Here is a 20,043-nt window from a genome sequence, read left to right as displayed (position 1 = left end):
GGAATCGACTCGACGGCACTGGGTTTGGTTTTGGTTTTTGGGTAATGGCACTGAGCATCTTTTCAGGTGCTTATCGACCATTTGTATATCTTCTTTGGGAAATGTCTACTTAGATCCTTTGCCCATTTTAAAAATTGGTTTATTTTGTCTGTTTATTGTTGAATGTACAAGTTGAACTGAATATATTCTAGATACAAGTTTCTTATCAGATTTCTGACATATCTCACATTATGTGGGCAGTCTTCTCACTTTCTTGATTCCATCTTTTGAGGCAAAAAGTTCTTAATTTTGATGAAGTCCTGTTAATTAATTTTTTTTCTTTCATTGCTTTTGGTATGACATTTCATTGTTTAGGCTGCAGGGATTATGATCCAAGCAGACAGTTCAGTGCCAAATGCAAGGTCACAAAAATGTACACTTCTGTTTTCTTCTAATATAGAAGAATTTTAGGTCTGACGTTTAGGTCTTTGATCCTCTTTCAAATAATTTTTGTACATGGGTGATAGGGGTCACTGATTTTCAAGAAAGATACAAAGGCAGAGGTTGAGAGAATTGGAGGCGAGGTAAATAAAATCTGCCAGCTCTAGCATGATGATTTTGGTGCTAGTCCAGGTCACATGAAAAGACTTGTGTATGTAGGCAGGCATTCTTTGCTGTCTATACCAAACCATTCACTCTTATAGCCCCTCTTTAAAGAAAGGTAGCAGGTTCTGCATATAATGAGGAACGGAAAGGAGGAGATGTTTTGCTCAGGGATCACAGGGAAACAGTGAGAAAGCCAAGAGTAGATAAAGGATTCTTGATTTTCAGGCCTCGGTTCCATTCGGTGGCAGGAATACCTCTATCATCCACTCTCCCCTTCTCTGATTTAGTAACGGAACCCCCTGAGTTATGCTAGGTACAAAGCCAGCCAGGTAGAGATTATCCTTCTCAGTCTCCCTGCTGCTAGGTGTCGCCATGTGACTAACTCTTAACCAACGGAATGGAACGCAAGAGAAAACGATCTATGTTGCTTCTGGGACATAGCCTTCTAAAAAAGTAATTGCTCGTCCTCCACTTCCTCTTTCTTCCCCTTCTTGCAGGACAGACCTCAGACATGGTGCTAGTAAGTTACCGTTGCCCAAATGGATGAAGAAAGCATGCTAGGGCAGTCATTCTCAACTGTGGCTGAATATTAGAATCACCCCTGGGGCTTTAATACCATACCGGTATCAGGATCTTAGCCCCAGAGATTCTGATGTAACTCGTTTGAGATACAGCCTGGACACTAGGGTGTTCAAAGCTCCCTGGGTGATTCTAATGTACGGCAAAGTTAAGACATTAATTCCAGAGCCCAAACCAAACCCACAGCCGTCAAGTTGATTCCGACTCAGAACGACCCTATAGGGCAGAGTAGAACTGCCTCATAGGGTTTCCAAGGCCAGGCTGCCACATCTTTCTCCTGTAGAGGGGCTGGCGGGTTCAAACTTCTGACCTTTCCGTTAGCAGTGCAACACCAGGGCTCCTAATTCCCGGACAGTGGTTCTTAAATTATAGCATGTATCAGAATCACCTGGAGGGCCTATTAAAACACAATTTTCTGGGTGGTGCAAATGGTTAGGCATTCAACTACTAGCCTGAAGGTTGCCTGTTTTAATCCACTCAGAGGCATCTCAGAAGACAGACCTAGCAATCTATTCTGAAAGGTCACAGGCTTGAAACCCCTATGGAGCAGTTCAACTCTGCACACACAGGGTCACTGTGAGTTGCAATCAACTTGATGGCAACTAACCACAACAGCTCCTAGGGTATCTGACTCAGTAGGTCTGGGCTGAAACCTGATAATCTACATTTTTTTCAAGCTCTCAGGTGATGCTGATGTACCCAGCGACACACTTGAAGAACCATGGATGTCGAGATGACAAAGCAATGAGATAGAAGCAACGTGAGCCCCACTTGCAGGGCTGCCTATCTTCCCCAACCACCTGCCTAGTCCATACATTTGCTCAGGAGAAAAACAAAAGTTTACCCTAGACTGCAACAGCAGTTTAGTTTATATCCTAACTAACACATCCCTTGGATCACAGTGTTTCCAACAGCAAGAAAAGTAAAGATATAAAAAATTTTTTATTTCATGCAAATCCACACATGCAATTTAAACCCTCTTGGCTTCAGAGAGATTTGCCTACCAGAAAAGAATGGCTCAGCACACTGCACTGTTTACCACAGAAGCAGTTTCTCATGGTAATTGGAGAACACAATCCCCACAGTCCTCTTTTGGCAGTATTGTTCAGACTGCTGGGATTATGATCCAAGCAGACAGTTCAGTTACTTTTCCCACTTAAGTCCCAGCCATACTTGGGAGAACCGAAGGCTTCCAAGGCAAATCTAATTTGAGCCAAGCCACAGCAACAATTCTGAATAACACAGAAGCTTTTTAAATAGCACTGAGATGGCATGCTGTTTAGTGATAGCGGATTACTTCTTCCCGTCTCCTCCCCTCTTTCCACAGTTGTGCAAAAGGGTATTAAAGCATGCCAGCTGTTTTCACTTCATGGTCATGAGAAGACCTTGGGTATTCATCACAGCAACCTGAATAGCCAATGGGATATGGATTTGCTGGGCACAGATGGAAGATAATAGGAGGTCACACGTGTGGGAAATAAGTTTCAGTCCCAAGCTCTTGTTGGTAAAACCTCTTGGCTGGCGTTTGAGTGCTTCCTGATAACACTCACAGTATTTAAAACGGGTGGGGAAGGGTGGAAGACCACAGAGGAGAAACTGACAGAAAAAGGAAGGCGCTAACTTACCTGACAAACTGACTGAATAAGGCTGTTGTGTTCCGGATGATCCGAGCAGCCTGGGACTCCTCACGCTGACATCTCTGCAGTGTTAGTCCATCATCCATGTGGCCTTCCTGATGGAGTATGACCTACCCAAAGGGCAAGGGACACCAGATCCAGGTTACACATAACCCCACAGCTAGCTAAGCAGGCAACATTTCCTACAGTGTTTCCCTTATTTATCCCTATTACTCCTTTTCCCCAACCATGCTACCCTGGGGCCATTTTGAAAATGGGACATGAACAAAGTTATTTTGCCCATATGCCCTATTACTGATATATGAATCATTCCTAAGACATGGTACTTTGATGAAAATGAAATTTTATATGCTACAGCGGTAAGAGTTACAGTAAATTCCTTGGGCCTAGTTGACTAATTTGAAATGACGGAAACATACTTTATAATAGATTTTTCTCTTAAAATGAACATGAAATCTTACCCTTAGAGATGGGAAAAGTCACTCTGTTCAGAGTCTGTCCCTCCAGAGAGAATTGTGGAAGAGGAAAGACAACTAAAAGCAAAACCCTCTACCGGGATTAGGCTTGGATTTCTCTACTAAAGAGCAATAGCTAGCTACACTGGGTTAGTTCACCGTGGAACTTGGGGAGCAGCTCAAGATGGCACCTTTCTCATCACAGGAGTTAGAGAGAGGGTTTGAGAATATGAGCTCTGGTAGCAGCTGAGCTTAGTTCTAGTCCTACTATGCCACTTACCAGCTGTGTGACTTTGGCCAACCCACTTAATCCCTCTTTGCCTGAAAGGGTCAAGCATATGCGAATGTTAGCTAGGTTGGTTTGAATTTAGTACTGGTTCAAGTTCCCTGGCATGGTTTCCTCTTGATGGGAGTTAATAAAGGGAGAATATCTGTAGGTCCTGAAAGTCAGTCTATCTGTCAGGGTAAATGGAACACATGGCTTCAAAAATTAATTAAAATGAGCATCTTTGGTTTCTCTTATTTTTTTTTTAACACAATGGAATGACTTATTTTCCTTTCCATATGAAAATCTGCTCCTTATTTTCCACTCTTCTGAAGGCATGTCCTGATATAATAAATACACACAGGAAGTAGAAGCTGGCCTGAAACGATTTATGTCTGTTTTTTGAAAAATAAAAATTCTGTATCCTATCTATACATTGCGGGCTAAGAGTTAGCAAAGGGTGCCTCTGCCATTTGATTCATCAACTGTTACAAAACATTACTTTGTCAGAACTTTCCAGTAACTGGTTAGCAATGTTGCATTTAGATTTGGCAATATATTTGCCACCAGGTTTTCTTTGGCCTTAGTCCCAGATTTCTGGTCCCTAATGACCAAAACTCTTAGGTTTTGCTTTTTCAGACAACACATTCAAACCAGCCAGAAAAACAAGAAAGTAATGAGAACTGAGGGGAGGGCAGTTGTTAGAAATTTGTCATTATGAGCCCTACTGGTCTTTGCAGCCAGCTCCTAAGGTCTTTTTTGTCTTGGAGGAGTCCCACATCCCAAGCTGAGGCAGCTCAAGGGTAGAAAGAAGCTGCCCAAGATGGCCTGGAAAGGGGGTGCTTCCTTTAAGGTAAGTTACCATTCATCGGGTTTTCCATTGTGTTTGTTTTCTACCAGTTTTTCTAGGGTACTGTTTTGTTTGCTTCATAAAATGCTTAACACAGATTCGGACACACCTTGTACTTTTAGGGACAAACTTAACACGCCTCTCATGAAACGGAGCAGTGCAGCCCAGCTCCAGGCATTATGATGCTATAGATAGAGTGTTTCAGATAGCATGTCCCAAAATTCACTCTCTCAAAGTCACACCCATTCTGGCAGTTAAATGAATCTCTGTGCTATAGTCCTGGAAGAGGTAGGCAAGGACAGGTGGAACTCACCAACAATAAAAACTGGGAGTTCTCCAAGAAGACCTGATCCTCCGAGTAGGCCCCTACTCCCAGGTCAAGAGCCAAGATCCACAAATTCCACTCTCTTTATGTGTCATCAGTACTGAATGGGTCAGGCCCTGTGACATTTCACTTAGACTAATACAAGAGCCTTTCAACCAATCTCCCAATGACCAATGTCCCCTCACTCCTCACTAACGCAAACATCAGACTGATCTTGGGACACGATTTTATTGCCATGGCCACTCCCTAAAAACCCTCCAAAAGCTCCCCTCTGGTATTGTTTAAATTTCTTAAAGTAGCATTTAAAGTTTTATCTCCCATCTCTCCCCCTGACAAGAAAAACGGGCTCTCCCTGCTTCCTTGCCTTTTGATTTTTGCTCCTGCTCCTTTGTCTACACAGAAAATAACCTTCTTCTGCCACCTCTGTCAAAATTCCTCCATCCTTCAAGGCTCCATTCTAATGCCACACCCTTCTTCTTGTGACCTTTCCTGGAAGTTTTTGTGCTCTGTTTTAATGCAGTGTGGCACCCCGTGCACTGCAGTGTACATATTGATGTATCTGTCTCACCCCTTCAACTAGCTGTAAGCTTCTTGAACCAAAACCAAATCCCATGCAGTCAAGTTGATTACAACTTATAGTGACCCTATAGGACAGAGTAGAACTGCCCCATACAGTTTCCAAGAAGTGCCTGATGGATTTGAACTGCCAACCTTTTGGTTAGCAGCCAAGCTCTTAACCACTATGCTGCCAGGGCTTGGAGCTTATTCATTACTGTGCTCGAATACTTCTGATCTAGATCAATCAACTATGAAGAGCCCTTCTATCTCAAATAGCATGGCTCTTCTGCTTTCAGATATATAGAATTTTTGCTGGTTTTGAAGTAAAGGCATGTTTCTCAGGGCTTTGCCATGCTCAGCCAAGATCTAGAATCATATCTGTCTAGAACGTACCAGTATTGTTCATATACAAGATGAAGCATCGGTATTCAGGAACTTTGAAGACAGTGGATTTTGTATAAGAGTACTTCAGGTTGGGGACAGGCTACAGATAGGTTTAAATTGAAAAGTTTCACTACTTCTGTTCTCCCCTGAGAAGTTATGGTTATTCAAAAGCTTCTTGGCACAGTTTTTTTTTCATTAACTTTTATTAAGCTTCAAGTGAACGTTTACAAATCCAATCAGTCTGTCACATATAAGTTTACATACATCTCACTCCCTACTCCCACTTGCTCTCCCCCTCTTGAGTCAGCCCTTTCAGTCTCTCCTTTCGTGACAATTTTGCCGGCTTCCCTCTCTCTCTATCCTCCCATCCCCCCTCCAGACAAGAGTTGCCAACACAATGTCAAGTGTCCACCTGATATAATTAGCTCACTTTTCATCAGCGTCTCTCTCCCACCCACTGACCAGTCCCTTTCATGTCTGATGAGTTGTCTTCGGGGATGGTTCCTGTCCTGTGCCAACAGAAGGTCTGGGGACCATGGCCGCCAGGATTCCTCTAGTCTCAGTCAGACCATTAAGTTTGGTCTTTTTATGAGAATTTGGGGTCTGTATCCCACTGATCTCCTGCTCCCTCAGGGGTCCTCTGCTGGGCTCCCTGTCAGGGCAGTCCTCTATTGTGGCCGGGCACCAACTAGTTCTTCTGGTCTCAGGATGATGTAGGTCTCTGGTTCATGTGGCCCTTTCTGTCTCTTGGGCTCTTAGTTGTCGTGTGGACTTGGTGTTCTTCCTTTTCCTTTGCTCCAGGTGGGTTGAGACCAATTGATGCATCTTAGATGGCCGCTTGTTAGCATTTAAGACCCCAGACGCCACATTTCAAAGTGGGATGCAGAATGATTTCATAATAGAATTATTTTGCCAATTGACTTAGAAGTCCCCGCAAACCATGTTCCCTAGACCCCCGCCCTTGCTCCGCTGACCTTTGAAGCATTCATTTTATCCCGGAAACTTCTTTGCTTTTGGTCCAGTCCAATTGAGCTGACCTTCCATGTATTGAGTGTTGTCTTTCTCTTCACCTAAAGCAGTTCTTATCTACTGATTAATCAATAAAAAACCCTCTCCCACCCTCCCTCCCTCCCCCCTTCGTAACCACAAAAGTATGTGTTCTTCTCAGGTTTACTATTTCTCAGGATCTTATAATAGTGGTCTTATACAATATTTGTCCTTTTGCCTCTGACTAATTTCGCTCAGCATAATGCCTTCCAGGTTCCTCCATGTTATGAAATGTTTCAGAGATTCGTCACTGTTCTTTATCGATGTGTAGTATTCCATTGTGTGAATATACCACAATTTATTTACCCATTCATCCGTTGATGGACACCTTGGTTGCTTCCAACTTTTTGCTATTGTAAACAGAGCTGCAATAAACATGGGTGTGCATATATCTGTTTGTGTGAAGGCTCTTGTATCTCTAGGGTATATTCCGAGGAGTGGCATTTCTGGGTTGTATGGTAGTTCTATTTCTAACTGTTTAAGATAACGCCAGATAGATTTCCAAAGTGGTTGTACCATTTTACATTCCCACCAGCAGTGTATAAGAGGTCCAATCTCTCCACAGCCTCTCCAACATTTATTATTTTGTGTTTTTTGGATTAATGCCAGCCTTGCTGGTGTGAGATGGAATCTCATCGTAGTTTTAATTTGCATTTCTCTAATGGCTAATGATCGAGAGCATTTTCTCATGTATCTGTTGGCTGCCTGAATATCTTCTTTAGTGAAATGTGTGTTCATATCCTTTGCCCACTTTTTGATTGGGTTGTTTGTCTTTTTGTGGTTGAGTTTTGACAGAATCATGTAGATTTTAGAGATCAGGCGCTGGTCGGAGATGTCATAGCTGAAAATTCTTTCCCAGTCTGTAGGTGGTCTTTTTACTCTTTTGGTGAAGTCTTTAGATGAGCATAGGTGTTTGATTTTTAGGAGCTCCCAGTTATCGGGTTTCTCTTCATCATTTTTGGTAATGTTTTGTATTCTGTTTATGCCTTGTATTAGGGCTCCTAGGGTTGTCCCAATTTTTTCTTCCATGATCTTTATCGTTTGTCTTTATGTTTAGGTCTTTGATCCACTTGGAGTTAGTTTTTGTGCATGGTGTAAGGTATGGGTCCTGTTTCATTTTTTTGCAAATGGATATCCAGTTATGCCAGCACCATTTGTTAAAAAGGCTATCTTTTCCCCAATTAATTGACACTGGTCCTTTGTCAAATATCAGCTGCTCATACGTGGATGGATCTATGTCTGGGTTCTCAATTCTGTTCCATTGGTCTATGTGCCTGTTGTACCAGTACCAGGCTGTTTTGACTACTGTGGCAGTATAATAGGTTCTGAAATCAGGTAGAGTGAGGCCTCCCACTTTCTTCTTCTTTTTCAGTAGTGCTTTGCTTATCCGGGGCTTCTTTCCCTTCCATATGAAATTGGTGATTGGTTTCTCTATCCCCTTAAAATATGACATTGGAATTTGGATCGGAAGTGCATTAAATGTATAGATGGCTTTTGGTAGAATAGACATTTTTACTATGTTACGTCTTCCTATCCATGAGCAAGGTATGTTTTTCCACTTAAGTATGTCCTTTTGAATTTCTTGTAGTAGAGCTTTGTAGTTTTCTTTGTATAGGTCTTTTACATCCTTGGTAAGATTTATTCCTAAGTATCTTATCTTCTTGGGGGCTACTGTGAATGGTATTGATTTGGTGATTTCCTCTTCGGTGTTCTTTTTGTTGATGTAGAGGAATCCAAGTGATTTTTGTATGTTTATTTTGTAACCTGAGACTCTGCCAAACTCTTCCATTAGTTTCAGTAGTTTTCTGGAGGATTCCTTAGGGTTTTCTGTGTATATAATCATGTCATCTGCAAATAGTGATAACTTTACTTCCTCCTTGCCAATCCAGATACCTTTTATTTCTTTGTCTAGCCTAATTGCCCTGGCTAGGACTTCCAGCACGATGTTGAATAAGAGCGGTGATAAAGGGCATCCTTGTCTGGTTCCCATTCTCAAGGGAAATGCTTTCAGGTTCTCTCCATTTAGAGTGATATTGGCTGTTGGCTTTGCATAGATGCCCTTTATTATGTTGAGGAATTTTCCTTCAATTCCTATTTTGGTAAGAGTTTTTATCATAAATGGGTGTTGGACTTTGTCAAATGCCTTTTCTGCATCTATTGATAAGATCATGTGGTTTTTGTCTTTTGTTTTATTTACGTGATGGATTACATTAATGGTTTTTCTGATATTAAACCAGCCTTGCATACCTGGTATAAATCCCACTTGATCATGGTGAATTATTTTTTTTGATGTGTTGTTGGATTCTATTGGCTAGAATTTTGTTGAGGATTTTTGCATCTATGTTCATGAGGGATATAAAAAAAATAGGTCTATAATTTTCTTTTTTTGTAATGTCTTTACCTGGTTTTGGTATCAGGGAGATGGTGGCTTCATAGAATGAGTTGGGTAGTATTCCGTCATTGTCTATGCTTTGGAATACCTTCAGAAGTAGTGGTGTTAACTCTTCTCTGAAAGTTTGGTAGAACTCTGCAGTGAAGCCGTCCGGGCCAGGGCTTTTTTTTGCTGGGAGTTTTTTGATTACCATTTCAATCTCTTTTTTTGTTATGGGTCTATTTAGTTGTTCTACTTCTGAATGTGTTAGTTTAGGTAGGTAGTGTTTTTCCAGGAATTCATCCATTTCTTCTAGGTTTTCAAATTTGTTAGAGTACAATTTTTCATAATAATCTGAAATGATTCTTTTAATTTCATTTGGTTCTGTTGTGATGTGGTCCTTCTTGTTTCTTATTTGGGTTATTTGTTTCCTTTCCTGTATTTCTTTAGTCAGTCTAGCCAATGGTTTATCAATTTTGTTAATTTTTCAAAGAACCAGCTTTTGGCTTTGTTAATTCTTTCAATTGTTTTTCTGTTCTCTAATTCATTTAGTTCAACTCCAATTTTTATTATTTGTTTTCTTCTGGTGCCTGATGGATTCTTTTGTTGCTCAGTTTCTATTTGTTCAAGTTTAGGGACAGTTCTCTGATTTTGGCTCTTTCTTCTTTTTGTATGTGTGCATTTCTCGATATAAATTGGCCTCTGAGCACTGCTTTTGCTGTGTCCCAGAGGTTTTGATAGGAAGTATTTTCATTCTTGTTGCTTTCTATGAATTTCCTTATTCCCTCCTTGATGTCTTCTATAACCCAGTCTTTTTTCAGGAGGGTATTGTTCATTTTCCAAGTATTTGATTTCTTTTCCCTAGTTTTTCTGTTATTGATCTCTACTTTTATTGCCTTGTGGTCTGAGAAGATGCTTTGTAATATTTCGATGTTTTGGACTCTGCAAAGGTTTGTTTTATGACCTAATATGTGGTCTATTCTAGAGAATGTTCCATGTGCGCTAGAAAAAAAAAGTATATTTTGCAGCAGTTGGGTGGAGAGTTCTGTATAAGTCAATGAGGTCAAGTTGGTTGATTGTTGTAATTAGATCTTCCGTGTCTCTATTGAGCTTCTTACTGGATGTCCTGTCCTTCTCCGAAAGTGGTGTGTTGAAGTCTCCTGCTATAATTGTGGAGGTATCTATCTCACTTTTCAATTCTGTTAAAATTTGATTTATGTATTTTGCAGCCCTGTCATTGGGTGCATAAATATTTAATATGGTTATGTCTTCCTGATCAATTGTCCCTTTTATCATTATGTAGTGTCCTTCTTTATCCTTTGTGGTGGATTTAAGTCTAAAGTCTATTTTGTCAGAAATTAATATTGCTACTCCTCTTCTTTTTTGCTTATTGTTTGCTTGATATATTTTTTTCCATCCTTCAAGTTTTAGTTTGTTTGTGTCTCTAAGTCTAAGGTGAGTCTCTTGTAGGCAGCATATAGATGGATCGTGTTTCTTTATCCAGTCTGTGACTCTCTGTTTCTTTATTGGTGCATTTAGTCCATTTACATTCAGCGTAATTATAGATAAATAAGTTTTTAGTGCTGTCATTTTGATGCCTTTTTATGTGTGTTGTTGACAATTTCATTTTTCCACATACTTTTTTGTGCTGAGACGTTTTTCTTAGTAAATTGTGAGATCCTCATTTTCATAGTGTTTGACTTTGTGTTAGTTGAGTCGTTACGTTTTTCTTGGCTTTTATCTTGAGTTATAGAGTTGTTATACCTTCTTGTGGTTACCTTATTATTTACCCCTATTTTTCTAAGTAAAAACCTAACTTGTATTGTTCTATATCGCCTTGTATCACTCTCCATATGGCAGTTCAATGCCTCCTGTATTTAGTCCCTCTTTTTGATTATTGTGATCTTTTACCTATAGACTTCCATGATTCCCTGTTATGTGTATTTTTTTTTAATTAATCTTAATTTGTTTGTTTTTGTGATTTCCCTATTTGAGTTGATATCAGGACGTTCTGTTTTGCTACCTTGTGTTGTGCTGATATCTGATATTATTGGTTCTCTGACCAAACAATATCCTTTAGTATTTCTTGTAGCTTTGGTTTGGTTTTTGCAAATTCTCTAAACTTGTGTTTGTCTGTAAATATCTTAATTTCACCTTCATATTTCAGAGAGAGTTTTGCTGGACATATGATCCTTAGCTGGCAGTTTTTCTCCTTCAGTGTTCTGTATATGTCGTCCCATTCCCTTCTTGCCTGCATGGTTTCTGCTGAGTAGTCTGAACTTATTCTTATTGATTCTCCCTTGAAGGAAACCTTTCTTTTCTCCCTGGCTGCTTTTAAAATTTTCTGTTTATCTTTGGTTTTGGTGAGTTTGATGATAATATGTCTTGGTGTTTTTCTTTTTGGATCAATCTTAAATGGGGTTCGATGAGCATCTTAGATAGATATCCTTTCGTCTTTCATGATGTCAGGGAAGTTTTCTGTCAGGAGTTCTTCAACTATTTTCTCTGTGTTTTCTGTCCCCTCTCCCTGTTCTGGGACTCCAATCACCCGCAGGTTATCCTTCTTGATAGAGTCCCACATGATTCTTAGGGTTTCTTCATTTTTTTTAATTCTTTTATCTGATTTTTTTTCCAGCTATGTTGGTGTTGATTCCCTGGTCCTCCAGATGTCCCAGTCTACATTCTAATTGCTCGAGTCTGCTCCTCTGACTTCCTAGTGCGTTGTCTAATTCTGTAATTTTATTGTTAATCTTTTGGATTTCTACATGCTGTCTCTCTATGGATTCCTGTAACTTATTAATTTTTCCACTATGTTCTTGAATAATCTTTTTGAGTTCTTCAACAGTTTTATGAGTGTGTTCCTTGGCTTTTTCTGCAGTTTGCCTTATTTCATTTGTGATGTCTTGAAGCATTCTGTAAATTAGTTTTTTATATTCTATATCTGATAATTCCAGGATTGTATCTTCATTTGGGAAAGGTTTTGATTCTTTTGTTTTGGGGGTTGTAGAAGCTGTCATGGTCTGCTTCTTTAAGTGGTTTGATATGGATTGTTGTCTCCGAGCCATCACTGGGAAACTAGTTTTTCCAGAAAATCTACTAAAAAAAAATGCAGTCAGATCCCTATCAGAGTTCTCCCTCTGGCTCAGGCTATTCGGATGTTAATGAAGCCTCCTGGGGAGGGTGGGGGAGGGAACAGAGAGATAGGAGAGTAGCACCTCAGAATATAGCCAGAGGTGCTTGTCTTGCTTGGAATGACTATTATATCTGAGATTCCCGCGGGGCGCGTCGCCTATGTGTGCTGGCTGTGTGGAGATTGCCCCCGGGGGGTCTGGCCCGCTGGAGTCACGGTCAGATCCTCCGCTTCCAGCCCCACGCCCAGTGTCAAGGCTCCCCTGCTGGGACGGTGCAGTCTCGACTCCAAAATCAGTTGCTGCCTCCCGGGGACTTCTTGTCCCTCCAGCCGCGTTGCCGTGCCGCCTCAGAGAACCGGTTGGGCCCCCTCCCGGGCTTAGTTCAGGTGGGTGGAGCAGCTCCCCGTGCTTGTGCCGTGACCAAGTGTCCCAGCTGGGACGCTGTTCTCCCCAGTACCAGTCGCTGCCTCCCAGGGACTTCTCCTACCGGCTGAGTCCCACGCCGCCTGCACGAACCAGCTGGGCCCCCTCCCGGGGTTAGTTCAGGGGGGTGGAGCAGCTCTCTGTGTTTATGCCGTACCTGCGTCAAGTCCAAATCCCAGCAGGACGGTTCCCCGGCTTGGACTCTGCTCTCCCCGTTCCAAGACCAGTCACTGCCTCCCAGGGACTTCTCCTACCGGCTGCGTCCCACGCTGCCCGTGGAACCGGCTGGTCCCCTTCCCGGGGTTAGTTCAGGGGGGTGGAGCAGCTCTCTGTGCTTGTGCCGTACCTGACTGGTACGCCGGCTCCAGGCTCTGAAAACAATCGCTGTTTCCCCGTATTAGTTCGTTCTCCGTCTCTAAATCTGTGTTTGTTGTTCAGGGTTCGTAGATTGTTATGTATGTGATCGATTCACTTGTTTTTCCGTGTCTTTGTTTTAAGAGGGATCCGAGGTAGCGTCTGCCTAGTCTGCCATCTTGGCTCCGCCCCCTCTTCTTGGCACAGTTTGATGATAGTCCAGATACTAAAGCTTCCTTGGCATTTGTTTTTTTATTTGCAGAAAAAGAAAGGTAAGACTGCAGGGTCCTTAAAAATATTATGTCAATATAAATGATGCAACTGATTTCTAAAGATGACTTTTAAAATAACGATCGCCTATACTCTCTCCATTAAGAATGCAAGAAATGTGTTGTGGCTCGAACTAGTGGTCCACTGAGTAGAATGTCCTGCCAAGGTGATCCCATGGAGACTGAGTGCTGACCACTATATTATGTCTGAAAGGTCAGGTTGGGTTGCCCCACCAGCATCCTGCTTCCCTGTAATAACCATGTGGGGACAGCATGTTATTATCCAACTTTCCATGAAGCTGCTTATAGTCTCAGTTTAAGTCACCTCTGAGTCAAATAATCTCCTAAGTTTATGGTTCTCTATCAAGCAATATTTTCTTTTGCTTGCTCTAAAATTACCTTCATTTCAAGATATAAGATGTGTTGTAATATTCTGAAATTTGGTGAATATGGTAATTCTTTTATTTTATCAAATATTAATTAGGCATAGACTCTATGCCAGGCATTGTATTTGGCACTGGGGATACATAAGTGTAAAAAAAATGTATCTGCTAAAATTGTAATAAATTCCCTTATTAGCCCTTATATTTTCCAATTCAGAGACGCAAATCCCTCTCTTTTTCTCATAAACTTTTTGAATGATGTGTGACATATACATAATAAAGCACATAATCTTAAGCATAAAGCATGATATATTTTTTACGAATGATTGTATGTAAGTGATCACCACCAGATCAAGACAGAAAACCACCCAACACTCCAGAAGCCTCTTTCATACCCCTTTCCAGTCAATACACCACTTCTCTGGCTGCTACCACCAGTGAGTAGTTTTACCAGTTTTTGAACTTCACACAAATCAATTTATTCAATATGGGTGCCAGTCACAGGTATGTCTTTTCAGCACATCTCATATCTCTTATGGTCTTTTCTGTATTTCTCATCCTTTTTCCCTCTCTGAACTTCGGTTTGGATATTTTCTATTGACCTTTCACTTGACTAATTTGCTCCTCAGCTGTGTCGAATCATCTATTAAATCCATCTGTTAGTGCTTGGGTGCTAAGCGAAAGGTCATCAGTTCAAACTCACTTAGGAGCTCTGCAGGAGAAAAGGCCTGGCAATCTGTCCCCATAAAGATTACAGTCTAGAAAACCCTATGGGACAGCCTACCCTGTTATATGGAGTCACTCTAAGTCAAAATCAACTTGACAGCACATAACAAGAACAACAGTACATCCGTATATAATATTTTTCGGTACTAGAATTTCTATTTTTTTAATACATTTTATTTTTCTTGTGAAATTCTCCATCTTTTTCTTCCATTTTCTTGATGAGATTCACCATAGTTATTTTAAGACCTTATCAAATAATTTTACTGTTTGGATTGTTGGGGCATCTTTTCTACAGTATTTTTTTTTCTTGGCTTTTGCCATTTGTTCCCGTTTTTTGACATGCCTAGAGATTTGCTAATCTATTGAATAACAGATGCTGCACATGGAAATTGTAGAGGATCTAGATAATATTATCATACTCTATATAGAGGATTTGGGAACCCTAGTGGCATAGTGGAAACCCTGGTGGCGTAGTGGTTAAGTGCTCTGGCTGCTGTCCAAAAGGTTGGCAGTTCGAATCCGCCAGGAGCTCCTTGGAAACTCTATGGGGCAGTTCTATTCTGTCCTGTAGGGTCACTATGAGTCGGAATCAACTTGATGGCACTGGGTTTGGTTTTTGGTTTAGTGGCATAGTGGTTAAGAGCTATAGCTCTTAACCAAAAGGCTGGCAGCTTGAATACACCTGGTGCTCCTTGGAAAACCTAGGGACAGTTTTACTCTGTCAGAATCAACTTGATGGCAATGGGTTTGGTTTTTTTTTTTTTTGGTATATATAGAGGATTCAGGGTTTTTCATCGGCTAAATTTCAGATGTAGATTGCCAGGCCTTTCTTCCTAGCCTAAGTCTAGACACTCTGCTAAAAACTGTGTACCATGGGTGATCCTGCTGGTATTTTGAAATACTGGTGGCATTGCGGCTTCCAGCATTATAGCAATATGCAAGCCACCACAGCATGTCAAACTTGCAGATGGGTAGTGGTAGGCACAGAATTGGACAAAGTTTCATTCTGTTATATATAAGATCATCTTGAGTTGGAGCCAGCTCAATGGCAATGAACAACAATAATAATACAGAGGACTTAATTTTCTTCTGATACGCTGATGTAGTAGAGGATGGGATTCTAGAATCTATCTTCTATTTGCCCTTATTCCAGGGTACGGCCCTTATTCCTAGGGTGTAGCCCTTCTGGAATTAAACTGAAAGCCTGCGTTTCCCAGGAACGTTCCTACTTCGGGTACCCTGAGCCTCAGCCTCTGTCTCTCTAGTATTGTCATAGTGTCAAAATCTCTGCTTTGTGCTTCAGCATCATAGATGTTGCTTATTTCTGTTTGCTATCTTAGCTTCACACTTTATCCATGTTCTGCTTCAGATCCAAAGGGAAACAGCATGAAGAGTTTTAGGCCCACATTTCTACAGTTTCCTCCACCTTGGGATCTTGGCCCCTCACGTCCCAGAAACCTCGGCTGACCCTATCTCTAACGTGTCTATCCAGCCAGAGAAACGAAACTAACACTAGACCCCTTTCCCTGGTGCTCCAAATCCACAAATGTGCTGAGCGGGAAAGCAGTGACAAAAGTAGAGTTCACCTTAGTACACTTCCATTCTATCCTGGATCTTCAGCACTCACATCCCAGGTGCCTTGGTTGTTGATACTTTCAAAGAGTTTCTTTCTTTTTTTATTTTTATCTATTCTTTATAGTTGTTTTCAAGGGAAGGGCTGAGCTCATACAAGCTACTCTGTATGGCCTCTTCTTTATTCTATTTTCCATTCTTTCTTGATAATTTTATTTTCCCTTTTTTGGATATTCTATGGGTATGTTTTGCTTGACATAAAAGCAAGATATTACCTCACAGTTTGTTTCCAACAGCCTTTCACAATGATGAGCATTCTGGGACACTTTGCCTCATCACCACACTGGGCTGATTTATCTGAACAGCAGTCGACAGTGCCTCCTAGAGCCTTACTCTGGGACTCCTAGACTACCTAAGCCCTTATTTTGTAAGATTTTCCTGAGAGAAAGCATCAAAATTCTTGGCATCTATTTCCTGGTTCCTATCAAAAGAAACAAAATTAAGGCAACTGACTTTCTGGTAAGAAACATGCTTCATGTATCTAGGGTAGTTTCCCAATGTAGCAGGTTGTGACAGACCACTCGAATCTGGATAAATTCTCTGTGGATACAGCACCGCTCCATAACAACTAATCTTTCTCCATATTGGTTCCTGTGGGCTTGTTGCAACGTGTAGTTTCTCCGTAGAGATCTATATTATAGAAATTGCACAATAACTCAATTATCCAACTAAATGAAGGGAACAATGATGTGGATAATCCCCTAACAGCACATCCACTAAAAGGCATTTAGATCAGATTTTGGAGCACGTTGTATTAATCCCCCGCCCCGCCATCTTGAAGATTTGCTGTGTATTAAACCGGATGTGCACGGAATATGGGGCAAAGCAACCACACTGGGCTGATGTATCAGAAGAACTGCATACAATCTGTCACAGAATAACTAGAATAGCAAGAAGCAAGACATCATGTCTACCTGATCCTCAAAACGATCACAGGGGCTGCCTAGTTGATTCCATCTCAGGGTAAAACAACTGTAGGCTGACTTTCTGACCCCTCACCTTTCTTTTCAGAGGTCCAAGGCGTGACGTTTTGGAGTCCTGTGCTTTGTAGGTCACCCACAAACCACTGGCAATATGCTGGACAAAGCAGACGGAATCTCCATACTTAATTTCTGGAACCCCCATGCCTTCTATATCTCGTTTGTGGCTGGAATCCAATTTCTCCTTGATTTCCTATTTCACAAAAAAGAAACACATGTAGGTAGGTCTGATTGAACAGAAACTCAATATATAAAACAAATCACCTCTGCGGAATTTATAAGCCAGGGACCAGTTACCCAAATAATCATGATGTGTCTGTCCCAGCCAGGATTTCAGAAAGGCTTGCTTCCCTTATCTGCTATTAATTATGAAATTGGTGCATTTCAAGTTATAGCTACTTTGGCGATTATTTAAATCCTTGGGAAAAGGAGGCAGCTGGAAAGTTCTCTCTTCTGTCCTGATTTTATAGTTATATTTTTTTACTTCTCTCATTCCGACCTAGGATAAATAACCCTTAAAGAACCATTTAATTTCTCTTCAGAAAGTAGAGCTTTCCATAATTTTAATGGTTACCTTATACAAATACCCTGTTTCAGGAGCTTTGAATATATGTCACCTGATGTGAATATCTCTTCTGGGAATCAGTAGACTCTTAGAGTAGCTAGGGATACTGTGCCTTAAGTCAAAGGCAGTAAATTGTGTATTAGTTTCTTAGGGTCTCCTCAGTTATATGTTACAGCAAATGGGTTTCATTCTTCAATTATCAGTGTTTCACTTAAGTCCATTCTCCAGTGTGCAAAAGGAAGTTACTGTCCATCAGATGTCTTCTTGGTGACAACCTAAAGTGCCTGTCACAGAATGCATCCCGAAGTAGACCCCTGACGCCTGGTAACTCTGTCTCTTCCTCTTCAATCAAGGTCTCTGTGGCTCTATGCTAAATCTACTTCAGTTCCATTTCTTCTCTGCATCTGACATTCAATTGCTCATTTGTAAAAGCTATTAGCTAGGCAGCATTTTCAAGTTTTTATGGACTAAAAAATGTAGCACGCTGTTCCCTCTGCTTGCCACAAGCTTCCTTTCATCCCTAATAATGGAACGACAGCAGCACGTGAATTAATTCCTTACCATGTGCATGTCAATGTATTAAATTATTTACATGTATAAACTCTTCATAACAGCTTCTAATGGAGCTACAAATATTATGCCAGTTTTACAGATGAGAAAACAAAGATACATAGAAAGAAGTAATTTGCCACCAAATCACTTCAAAAGGAATAAAAGAGCCAGGACTTAAGCCCAGGAAGTTCGGCTCCAGAGTCTGTGCTTCTTCCTACTACTCTAAACTCGTATTCATTCTTCAAAGCCCTGCTCAGATGTCCCCTTCCCAGTGAAGGCAGAGTTAGTTCCTCCTGCTCTATTTCCCTAGCACAGACTCATTCCTCTACTGAGCACTTAGCACACCATTATCATAAATGTGTTTGTTTAAACTACATGTTCTCTCTGCTAGAAAGAATCAGAGACACAGGTCACATTTCAATTAATTTTAGATCTCTAATATAGGGAATCCAGTACACTACAGTTACTTAATAAATGCATATTAAAAAAATAAATATATATAGCTGAGTAGTTCCTTCTTTCAAATGTATTTTTCATTTCAGCTCGTATTTCTTTTCCTGCGAAGCTTCATAAAAGCAAAATAGTTATTCTGCTCTCATTTAAAGGGTCATTTTGAGCAAGGTTAATACTTAATGAGAAAATCCTTTGTCTTTTAAATATGTTTGTTGACAGTGGCTGAGTTGTTAAACAAGACTTATTTTTCAAAATGAACATTTTCAGAGGAACAATTTTCCGATTTTATAACAAAAGCTAATGGGAAAAGAGAGTTTGATATATTAGGGTTTTTCTTATAGGCAATTGGTCAAGAATGCGTTTATTCTGCAAAACTGAACTGACTTTCATCTCAGAAATAGCCATAGTCCTGTAGACATTCAGGCCAGTAACAGGACTTAAAAGACACAAAATTTTAAGCTCTAGGCTATTCTCTAACCATAGCCAATACAGTGAAATAAAAATAATACATACTATAACTGTTAAAATATGACTGTCTCATTAGGGGGAGAGTAATTGGGAGTGTGTAGAAAGGTGTATATGGGTTTTTGTGTGAGAAACTGACTTGATTTGTGAACTTTCACTTAAAGCACAATAAAAATTATTAAAAAAAAAAAATGACTAGCTATGCTAGTCTTTTGGTTAAGTGTTCTACTACTTGCTGAAAGACTGGCAGTTCAAACCCAGCCAGAGGTGCCTTGGAAGATAGGCCTGGCGATCTGCTTCCAAAAGGTCACAACCTTGAAAACTCTAGAGCAGTTCTACTCTGCACACATGGGGCAGCCATGAGTCAGAATTGACTCAACAGCTACTCACAATGACAAACAACATGGTGATCTATAAGAGCTTGTAGTTAAAGTAATGCATGCTCTCAGATGATCAGTGGGGATGGTCACTTCATTTATTTTCACTCTTCATTCATCTAAACATGACATTACCAAAAAAAAAAAAATACATAATATATGAATATAAGGATCTGCTTTTCTAGAGTCATTGAAATAAATGGGTCATTATTCTCTACAGAATGGGGTCTCTGTGTGTCTTTGCTTTTACAAAACAGCATCACCTTCCAAAGTTCTCTGGGAGTCATGCAATGTTGTTGTGTGCTGTTGAGTTAATCCCAACTCACAGCAACCCTATATGACAGAATAGAACCACCTCATAGGGTTTTCTAGGCTGTAATCTTTACAGGAGCAGATGGCCAGGTCTTTTCTCCCACGGAGCCACTGGTGGGTTCGAGCTGCTGACCTTTCAGTTGGCAGCTGAGTGCTTAACTATTGACCACCAGGGCTCTTTAGTCACTGCAGTAGCCACTTTTAATTTAAAAGAATAGCAGCAACAACAACAAAAATAAAACATAGCAACAAAGCCAACACTCAAACCAACCCAATCTAAATCTAAACAACAGGAATGATAAATCAGTAAGGAAATGAAAGAGGTCAACAAAAGAGCAGCTTGATTTGGCTAGCAGCAGATTGGT

At 40.6% G+C, this 20,043-nt stretch overlaps 1 protein-coding gene across 1 annotated transcript in view; it reads right to left on the bottom strand.

The window, feature by feature from the left end:
- The window catches only part of RYR3 (ryanodine receptor 3), a 446,068-nt gene that overhangs the window by 321,058 nt on the left and 104,967 nt on the right, over window positions 1–20,043 (bottom strand). Inside the window, exons 13-14 of the mRNA XM_064291963.1 lie at window positions 16,974–17,147; window positions 2,790–2,911 (exon numbers count right to left, since the gene is read on the bottom strand). Coding sequence (XP_064148033.1) covers window positions 2,790–2,911; window positions 16,974–17,147 — 296 coding nt within the window. The remainder of the gene's footprint in view (window positions 1–2,789; window positions 2,912–16,973; window positions 17,148–20,043) is intronic.

The sequence above is a fragment of the Loxodonta africana genome, chromosome 10 (assembly GCF_030014295.1).
Source record: "Loxodonta africana isolate mLoxAfr1 chromosome 10, mLoxAfr1.hap2, whole genome shotgun sequence".
NCBI classification, from domain to species: Eukaryota; Metazoa; Chordata; class Mammalia; order Proboscidea; family Elephantidae; genus Loxodonta; species Loxodonta africana.
Note: the sequence above shows the minus strand (reverse complement) of the source record. Positions and strands in the feature narration are given on the sequence as shown.